We start from the raw sequence: 10,305 nt of genomic DNA on the forward strand, positions 1-10,305 counted from the left end.
GGAAAACCATCTCAACTCTCAAGAACGAAGGCAGTTGATGCTTTTCCTCGGATGCCTAGAAATATCTATAGAGCGTCCTCTTGCAAAATAGTACTTGGCAACCAGAAGTGATAAGTACAGAAACAGATTGCTGATACCCATAAAATCCTGTTTTATTTAGAATAGAGAGGATGTTCTACCAAAAGCAAGTAGCAAAGAAAAACACCTTAAATCCCCTTTTATTCTGTAATTCAGGAGACAATGAACTTTTATAAGTACCAATACACTGCCGGAACATTAGAAAATGACAGGCTATAGTGTGCACTTGTCAGCCAATTTTAGGCATTCCAACCGCATATCTGATCCATCATTCAGTTCTATACTCTGCAAGACCATAAATTAAGGTTTTGCTAGAATGATCACTTGAACTACGTTAACGCTCCAAATGATCTGAGGGGAGTTCGTGAAAAGAAAGGGGGATAAGGAAGATATACAAAAACTGAATTTGTAAAAGCTTCTTGGACCAAAATACACTGGGCCAACCACGTTCAAGAGTCTTCTTCAAGGTACTGAGAGTGGGAGGCAGCCAGCAGGGCAGCTCCAATGCCTGAGCCGTCATTGGAGTGTTTGATGACTATGTTATCAGAAACTTCTGCTCCCAGTAACTCCTTGAGGGTGCTCTCCAAGCAGGTGCGGAACTCAGTGTAGTGCTCATACAGCCCTCCATCCAGTGCTATCACCGAGTTCTGCTTATCCCCCTCCTTCATTGTGTCTCTCCCCAATTTCTTGAGAATGCCTAGGATCCCTGCAGCAGAAAGACGGGCCCCACGAGTAGCAACAATATCACACAGCTCAATGACAACTTTTCTTGTTTTCAGGGAAGTATTGGGTATCTGACATGAATAAAAAAAGTTAGGACATGCAAGAAACCCATAAGAAAAAAGAGTTAAAGCAGACAAATAAACCATGCACTTATTTCTGCTATTGTGGGATGCAACCTGCTTTATTAAAACAAATCATGAACTGCCTCAAGAAGTTAAAAAATTGTCTTCAAATCGTGATAGATGAGGAGCCTTATCTCATTTGAGTTCTAAATATTGGGAGTGGGAGACCAATGAAAAAGGCTGTGAACAAATCAAGCTCAAACTGGTTGAGAGGAGCAGCAGGAGATTAACAACAGTTCTCTTCAAGAATGAGGGATCTGTATTGCTGGTGGATCAAATCAATAAGGAAAGGCATTTGAAGAAAGGTGAAAAATTCTCCAAATCCCAGAGATGGGTGGATGGGGGTTTTCCTACTATTACCAGAGTTCTATAGGGGAGTAAAAAGAAAAAAAAAAAGCATGGTATTGATTGTAGAAGGAAAAGGGAAAAGTGGCAAGCTAAAATGGGGATTGTCGAAGAAAAGACTCAGATGGGGATTTCATTATCAGAAAAAGTAACAGGTGAAAAAAGGACTGATGAAATACTAGATGATGTGGATATACTACCCTTCTTATGCTCAAGCCCCATTTGAAGCTAGAGCAGGAAAATTGAGATTTGATTGGGGGGCTTCTAGGTGTTCTAGAAAGAAACTGCAGAGATATAATTGTCCTTAATGCTTTTTGCTTTACACTTGTTTCTTTCATCTTGTTTTCCATTTTTTAGGAGATTGAAAGTAAACTGTGAGGCCAGAAAATATTATTACATTTTCATTTTTCAGACAACAATGTGGTCAGAGTAACATACATCCAAGATATCTTTTAGTTTGCTGCCAACGACCCTCAGATCAGGAGATGTATCGTGATGCATCGCTGACATGTCAGGAGTCCTAAATATTTTACAAGAGAAGTAGCTTTATTGTAAGTAGTCCATCAAAAAAATCAATTAAACACAATAAAATCTTGCACAGAAAACTTACCTGCAACCAGACAGAAATTACATGACATGAAATATAACATAAAGAGAGTTTGAAACATGGCTGAACTAGCAATATAGTAAATGCCTATAACTTCCATAAGTTTGGTTCAGGAACTTTGTGACTGTGACTGTGACTGTGAGTGTCAGTATCTTTTTTCAAATAAGTAAAAGAAAATTTTGTGAATTAACACATCAAAAGAAGACCACAACCAGAACAACCCTGCTATTAAACCTCTCTAGGATCATTCTCATACTCTAAAAATTACACCAAATCCTGGGTTTCCCTACAGCGCTATTTTACACATTTATTAACATTGCCCTTAGTTGTTTGATGGTAAAATTATTGGCATTCCTGATCATGCTACCTTGGGAAGTGTCATAATTTGTGTCCACAAAATGTAATTGGCAATTCGTCCCAAAATTCAGTTGTACTCAAGTCTCAAAGCTTGGAAAACCACCCAATCTATCCAATCTTGCTGCAAACACTTTGTGGACTTTGTGCATATAGGAACATCCAACCAGAAACTTCATGAGCACATTTTGAAGGTTGTAACTTAAAGATATGTTTTATGTGTAAGTGAAAATGTTTTTTTCTGATGTGTTCACAATGCATAACTAATTCTAGAATCTAGCTTTGTCAACAAGAATAATGGGAAACTAATTTGCACATGCTTAATTTGATATCCATGAAATACGTGTCTTTGCCCAACAGTTATGCAATCTGCCCAATATCAATGCATCTGAAGGGATTAAAAACATATTATAATCAACTTTGCAGAAGAAAGGGTTAAATTAACTATATCATTGTTATAAAGGTCAATATGCATCAATATTCTTTGTCCTGGGCCAAAAAGATGAGTTTTTGAATGGGAAGCCCATAAAAAATAAAGGAATTACCTTAATATGAAAGGAATTTTCAGTTTTGGTGGAACAGTGTCCCCAAAAAGGTCGGCTTCTTCAGCCATACGACACAAGACTCTGCGTACAATGTCTCCCAAATACATACCAGAAATAATCTTCTCAAAAATCTGACAACAGAAACCTTTCCGGCATTAATTCATCCAAAAAGCAATTACAAGATGGAACTTGGTAATCTCAAACAAAATCAGTCACCTGTTCTCCAGGGTTTAAACTCTCAGCATCCAGCACCTGATCATATTCTGTTAGTGGAAGGTGAGATGATCGAAAGTTACCCCACTCCATGTTGATAACCTACAGAAATTTTATTAAGAAAATTATTTATCTTCCGACATAATAGCATAACTTGTATACTAGGTTCCAAACCACAGAAACATTTCTATATCAGGAAAGAGACATTAAAAAAAAGTCAAAGTTTTTTGTTTTTAATAGAAGATGGATAGTACATTCCTAATCACATATCAATAGATGGAAATTATAAGAGAACTGCTAACCATATCTCCAGATTTCGGTAGGAGACCATGCCACTTGGGAATTGACTGTGCCCGTTCTACATAGGCTGCATTTGTTCCAGTACCCAAAATCACTGCAGCAACGACATCCTGATCATGATATCTACCTCCTGCTAGTGTTCCAATTGTATCATTGACCTGTATCAGCAGAGCAAATAGAAGAATTCTAAATAAAAAATCTTCTTGACAGATTAGATAGAAAGGAAGGCTACCAGACTCAAATTTGAAATAACAGAATTCTCTAGGAGAGCTCTCATAAAGAGAAATCAAGTTGACTTACCAAAGCAGATACGCGCATATCAAGACCAATTCTTTCCATGGCTTTCGTTAATTCTCCCACTACATCTTGTCCAACCTATAACATGCCAGCCAATTTTTTATTTTTTTTAAAAAAGAAAACATGAGAACATTAAAGTGAAAATACTAGATAGTAGACAGCTGGTAGTTGCAAAACTAGACCCCAGATGTTATAACCCTAGGTTAAAAAACCCAGGACAGAAGAATATATCAAAATTTCAAGACAAATTTGGAGGGAAAATAATGTCCCCACCTAAAGCACTGGGCTTAACAGATGGTAGAATTTACTTCCAAAACCCAAAAATATATAGGATTATAACCTTGTAAGGATAGTGCACAAAAATGAAACAGTAGATTATAGGGAAGTTCTTTTTTTCCAATTCTTAGTTTACAGCTTTTCAATGTACACAAGTCAATAAAGGGAAAAATAAAACTACAAAATGATACAAATAAAGGTATTAGTAGCAGTAGTAAATACTACCAGCAATGGACTGTTATCACAAGTATTGTAACTTAAACTACCCTGAAGTTTAGAGTGTGCTGGGGCATGATATGCCTTATGGGGCCAAATCCTAAGGTTTTAGAAAAGTTAATAACTCAATATGATATAAAAAAATCTGGTCATATAAGTTAAAATATAGTGAGGCATTGTCATTTATAACCAATCCTCAACCGATGACCAAGTACACTGATTGCACAGCTTATACAAACAATGCCTAATAACATGTATAATGTGAAACTAATCAACATGGAATTAATTTTGTAGAAAATAGCAGAATGATAACATATCCATACTTTTCACAAAAACATCCAAATTAAACAACTAGTTATCAACTTTCAAGATTATCAATGCCCCTTTATTTTTTATTCTGGACAAAGGCCAGCATCAATAATTTAAGGGAAAAAAAAAAAAAAAACAACTAGAGATGAGAATGGCAGGATCAATATTAGATTGCAAACAAGGATCAAGGTAACTAGGATTAACCGCGTCTTCTATTGAGAATCCCTTTGTCCATTTAATGAGGGAGCCCGATGCAATTGATGATTGTCTAACTGGAAATGAGAAAGTAAAACCCAGTTCCCTTTGTCTACCAGGAGAAACATGAAGACCTTCACCTTCAGTAGCAACAAATTTAGCAAGTGCTGCAGCAATGTAATCAAATAAAGCCTGAAATCACCATAATTCACAGACTTCAGAGCATGAAACAAATCTAAACAGCATAAAACATTCTTTGGATGCTTGAATAACACTCACATCTGAACTCCCAACCATCAAATGTGGAGGAATAGAAACTTCGTCAAATTCTTGTTTAACAACACGCTTGTCTTTCCCACCCAATTGCACACGCAAGACACGGAAGTTTGTGCCACCAAGGTCCAATGCATAAAACAAACCCTTCTCATCCCTAAAAAAAAAAGAGGGAGAATAAGTGGCATGTTCAGCTGAAATTTCTCTTAATCAGTGTAACAGATCTGGACAACTGAAATTGTCCATTTCCAGGTGGAACTTTTCCTCAGTCAATTTTATCTCCTTCCTATTAGTCTTAGGAAAAGATTGGTATTTTTCTATTTGGAAAATTTTATGTTCCTAGCTCCTCATAAGACTCAGCCCAAATTAAAAAAAAATATCAACACATAGGTCAATTAGGAATCATTCCAAATACAATTTTTTTTATCGGTAGGAATCATTCCAAATACATTGACATATGCAGTTTTATTGAGTTCCTCTGAACATAGGAGTCCATCAGCATTTGCTTAAAACACGATTCTTTTTGGAACCTTAACTTACCAACTAAACATATATACAAATGTAGATAAAAGAACAAAAACAAACTACCCTGATTTAAGACTTCAACCTAATGATAATCACAAGACGTAATTATTTAATTAATTGAAACTTAGCCACAAGGATTATTAATCATATTCATACATGATAGGGCAGTCTTAAGATAACTTAATTCATATCTGCTTTCATTGATTCATTACAGAGCCACTGGCAAACTCATCTCTACCGGATTAAACAGAACTGCATGCTAATCATAAAGAGACATTCCAAGAAGAACAAATCAAATAAAAAAACGAGAAACGGAAACTTTCACAATTCCATGAAGTCAATATAAAAATCAAAATCATTTTGCCACCTTCTTAAGCGTAAAGTGACATTCCACTTCAGTATTATGTCCAGGTGACCCTAATCTACTAGACCAAATCAGTAATATGAAAATTAACAAAAAAGAAGAATTATTGTAAGGAGAATTCTCATGATCAAGCTATATGAAAAAATAAATAAATAATGGAAAAAAAAGGGCCACAAAACCAAGGACCAGAAATGAGACAAAAAGGTAAAAGCAACAAAGCCTTATATGGTAGTCTATAAGCCAATAGATTGGAAAAGAAAAACGACCCAACAAAATTGAGAACAAAAAGGTGGGTGCTCGACAAAGACAGAGAAAAGGAAAGAAGAAAGAATGAATAACCCCCAATCAAGATATAATGAACTTCGTGAGCATAAAGTTTGATGGTAAGATAGGGTTGGCATCTCAAAAAGGCAACTAGCAAACCTACCATGAAACTCCTACATTTCAATCTTGATATTCTCCCAACTCAATCAAGTTGAGGAAGTCCATGATTACCGGAGGAATATGTTTTTCTAGGAAGTTTCATTTGAACCACCTGAGAGGGATCATCTCCCTCAAGCCTATAAAAAAAGAAGCGAGAGAGAGAGAGAAGGGACCATCTTCCTCAAGTTCTAGTGGAACTCAATGATAAGTGCACGCAAGAACATTAAAATCATGTTTGGTTTCAGTTACATCAACTCATAAACTCAAAACAGTCATTTCTTCCATTCAAGCACTGACACAGTGACAGCAAGAATATGATAAATCAGATAGGAAAAATAAAAATCAGAGAGCCTTGAATTTCATATACAAAGATGAAAATATAAAAATTAGAACAAAGAAAAAAACAGCAAAACAAAAATGCCTACTGATATAATCAATGAAAATGATTCTTAATTGTTACATACACTACCCAAGATTGAAAACCAAGACCCGATCCCAACAAATTACAAAAAAGAACATCGTTTAAAATATATAGTTTGGAAAACCCATTCAAACTACGATCACAAAAAAGGGCAAAAAAATATATCTGATCAATGATTGATCAACCTTTTAATAAGAGTTCCAAATTCGAGTCGTTATGCAAAAATCAATGAGAAAACAATAAACCAAAACCAAACCCCAAACAAGTTTTTTTTTTTTTTCAGTTATTTATTTATAAATAAAAGCGACATCAAGATTTAAATAAAATGAAGTTAGAAAAAGAAAAATATAATAAAACAAAGAAGGAAACTTTGATTACCCAGTGGGAAGGTTATCCACAAAGCTGATAATCATCTTGAGTTTGCTTCCACCTTCAGATGCAAGACCAGCATGCATCTCAACAGTCATGGCGTCAGCCACCAGTCTCAGCTTCGCAATAGGGGTCCCACACTTCTCCTCAAATTCCCTCAGTATCGCCATGGCCCTAGCCCATCGCCCAGAGCTCCGCATACGGTGGCGCGCGATCAGCACCGCCGCCGCGCAGACCGTCGCGGCGCACACCACCGCCGCTCCCACCGCCACCTTCCCCATCACCACCACCACCAACAACAACACCAACTACCAATCAATAAAACTCTCCAGACGCAGATCGATTCAAATCTCCAAACTCCGAGCTCCTCCAAAGCTCCAAGCTTTCCCTCTCGGTGGAAAAACCGGAAAACCCTGGTCGATTTAATGAGAAATTGCCTGGATGTTCAGAGATTCAGTTGCACGTGTAAGAGAGAGAGGGGAGGAAATTTTGATTGAAAAATTGGACGAATTTCGAGCGATTTTCTCGGGAAAATAAGGTAAGGAAAACAAGAAAGAGGACACAGGGCTCAGGCTCAGCTCCTGCTTCTTTGGTTTCCTTGTTTTATTCCCTTTTTTATTTTTATTTCCTTCGAGTGCTCTCGATTTTATTTTGTATTTTATCAAGTCAGCCGCTTCTCTGCAGATTTATCTCAAAAGGATAATAATTTAAGATTTTGATATATCACTCTTTTTATATAATTACTATAATACCCTTTTGTCTTTTACTGTGAGGATTAAAATTAATAAATTATTTTTATAATTTTTTAACAATTTTTTTGTCTCTATAAATATTTTTTAATTCATTTTAATTATACTTATTTTTTTCGCATTTTAAATATACTTTTGTGGGAAAAATAAACAGATCCCAAAAAAAGAAAATGGTACAAAAAATGTAAATTTTTTTGGTACAAAAAAGTAAAAAAATAAATTATTATTATTATTATTATTAAAAAAATACACATTTTCCAAAGTATGGTGGTATAAAAACATAATTTTTTTTTTTAATATGGAAAAATAATTTTTCTATACAAGCTAAAATTCACTTTTATGAAAAATATTATTTTCTTAGTTTTTACAATAAATTATTTCTTTTTAAAAATTATTCACCTTAAAAATTAACTTTACTTTTTCAAAAAGGAAAATTCAAAAGAAATAATTAATTATGGAAACAAGATGGAAGGAGATAATATTGAATTTACAAAGTATGAAATTGGTTTAGATGGAATAATTTATTCATTTAATTTATGCAAATTTAACCTTATCCATTTTGTTGTAATATGTCACTTGACATACGATAACTTATAGTAAATATTTATTTATTTTTATTCAGTTAAAACTAATCGTTGATATTAATTAATAAAATAAAATTAAATTTTTTGATAATATATTTACTTTAATTATGTATAATAATATAAAATATAATAAATAAATAACATATTTTTTTATTGTATTTTGTAAATTTTTTCTTCTTCTTTTTTTTTTGTAAGAATTTCAAAACCTTTTAATAAAAAAATGATTTTGATAAATAAATTAAATAGAATTATTTAGAACCCTAATTTTATTATATTAAGAAATTAAAGTTAAATAAAAACAATTATATCCATATATATACTTAATGATAAAAAAATAAATAACATGAAAAAAAAGTAATTGATATAAATAAATTAAATAAAATTTATTTAGATTTTGAATTTTATTACATTAAACCATTAAAATGAATAAAAATTGATTAAAACTGAATCTCATAAAAGAATTAAAATAGGTATTATTTTTAGAATTTTGATTTTATTGTAATAAGGAATTAATGATAAAATGTTTTAATTTAAAAAATCATTTAAAAAAAAAGATAAATTCTAAAATAAAAATGATTTAATAATAAAACTCTTTCTTTTATAAAAAAAAATTATAAAAATTTATAATTTGTTGATCATGTTTTGTAAGAAGTGATTTTTAACTCTTATCAAATATACTTAAAAAATAAGACCCACCATTTTCCTTTTTATTTTTTAGAATTATTTTGTTTTTCTATTAAACATCCCCCTCAAGTGTTAGCTTTCAATTCCTCCACTGTCAATCATAGAAAATGATTTTTCAAAGTTTATTCATATATCTGGATATGCTTGAAGACTATTGAAAACAATTATAGATTTAAAAAACAATATAAGATTTATTTATCATAATTAATAATTATTTAGATAAAAATAATATAAATATGACATTTAATTAATAAATAAATCATGTTATTTCCTTTTCAATTCCCTATTTGGGAAAATTTTATGTTCATCAAATGTTTCAAAGAAAGAAAAAAAAATACTAGATAAAATAATTTAAGGGTAGATAATGAGGCGAGGCAGGTCACGTGACCTGCAAACTCTGCAGCGGGCCAGCCAAATGGTATAAATTAGGCACGTGGCTTTGTAGATCTTGCATGGTTGACGCGTGTGGGGCACGTGGTGTCCTTGTCTAAGTTCACAAAAATATCTGGGTATAAGTTTCCCTTATCATATAGTCTATAATTAAAACCGTGGACCTCACATCTAAGCAATATACTAATTTTATAAATATAACTTCAATTTTAAGGCAAAAAAATTAGTAGTTCTCGGTCCGACCGGCTTGATCGAGCCAGTAGTTGGCGCAACTATGAGAGTTTGCTCTTGCTTCATGTTTCTAAGGCCTGATCCCTTTTGTTTCATGTGTCTAAGGTCTAATCCCTTATTTGAGTATTCGAACTTAATGGTTTCCCATTAAGCTGGAAAGTAACACGCACCCAATAGGCAGTCCATAATGTCATCCATTGTTGACATTATTGGGAATAGTTCTACCCAAAATCAACCAATTTTAATTTGACACGAATCGACCATCCTTATCCAACTTTTAGAAACCATGGATGTGGTGAGTCATAACAAGGAATATTGTACGCGTGACATGTCCACTTAAGAAAATTCTTGCAGTTAAAATTCAGTTCCTAAGGAATAAAATCCTAGAGGCAAGGAATAAGGGTTAGTGGCGTACCATAGAATCTTAATTATTATTTATAAAATTGCCTTTATATGTATATAAATATATTTTAATATAAAGTAGTGGGTCTTTATAATTGGAGCTGTAAAAATTTATATATATATATAAAGGGAAAATGTGGACACGAGGCTGCACCAAACCAGGGGACGCGCTGTTGGGTCCGTTTCTTAATTGGGCCCACGTGTAGCTGCAGTTGACGTTTGGGCCGCAGTTTCTTAATTGGGAGAATCAAAAAAGTGGGCGGCCCACTTTTTGTTCGTGCCCATCATCTATTTTGGAGAATATCAGATT

At 33.5% G+C, this 10,305-nt stretch overlaps 1 protein-coding gene across 2 annotated transcripts; it reads right to left on the minus strand.

Moving 5' to 3' along the window:
• Window positions 1-133: 133 nt before the first annotated feature.
• On the minus strand, window positions 134-7,564 carry LOC117925691 (hexokinase-1). 2 transcript variants are annotated; one of them, XM_034844763.1, is made up of 9 exons: window positions 6,965-7,561; window positions 4,860-5,010; window positions 4,590-4,772; window positions 3,588-3,662; window positions 3,290-3,445; window positions 2,991-3,089; window positions 2,775-2,905; window positions 1,707-1,788; window positions 134-872 (listed from the first exon to the last, which is right to left on the minus strand). In XM_034844763.1, exons 1-9 carry the CDS (start codon window positions 7,234-7,236, stop codon window positions 528-530), a joined length of 1,494 nt encoding a protein of 497 aa, XP_034700654.1. In that variant the 5' UTR covers window positions 7,237-7,561; the 3' UTR covers window positions 134-527. The 2 variants fall into 2 exon arrangements, with proteins under 2 accessions (XP_034700654.1, XP_034700655.1); XM_034844764.1 differs by lacking the exon at window positions 1,707-1,788 and having other exon boundaries at window positions 759-872; window positions 6,965-7,564.
• Window positions 7,565-10,305: the final 2,741 nt, after the last annotated feature.

Source organism: Vitis riparia, chromosome 11 (genome assembly GCF_004353265.1).
Source record: "Vitis riparia cultivar Riparia Gloire de Montpellier isolate 1030 chromosome 11, EGFV_Vit.rip_1.0, whole genome shotgun sequence".
Taxonomy (NCBI): domain Eukaryota; kingdom Viridiplantae; phylum Streptophyta; class Magnoliopsida; order Vitales; family Vitaceae; genus Vitis; species Vitis riparia.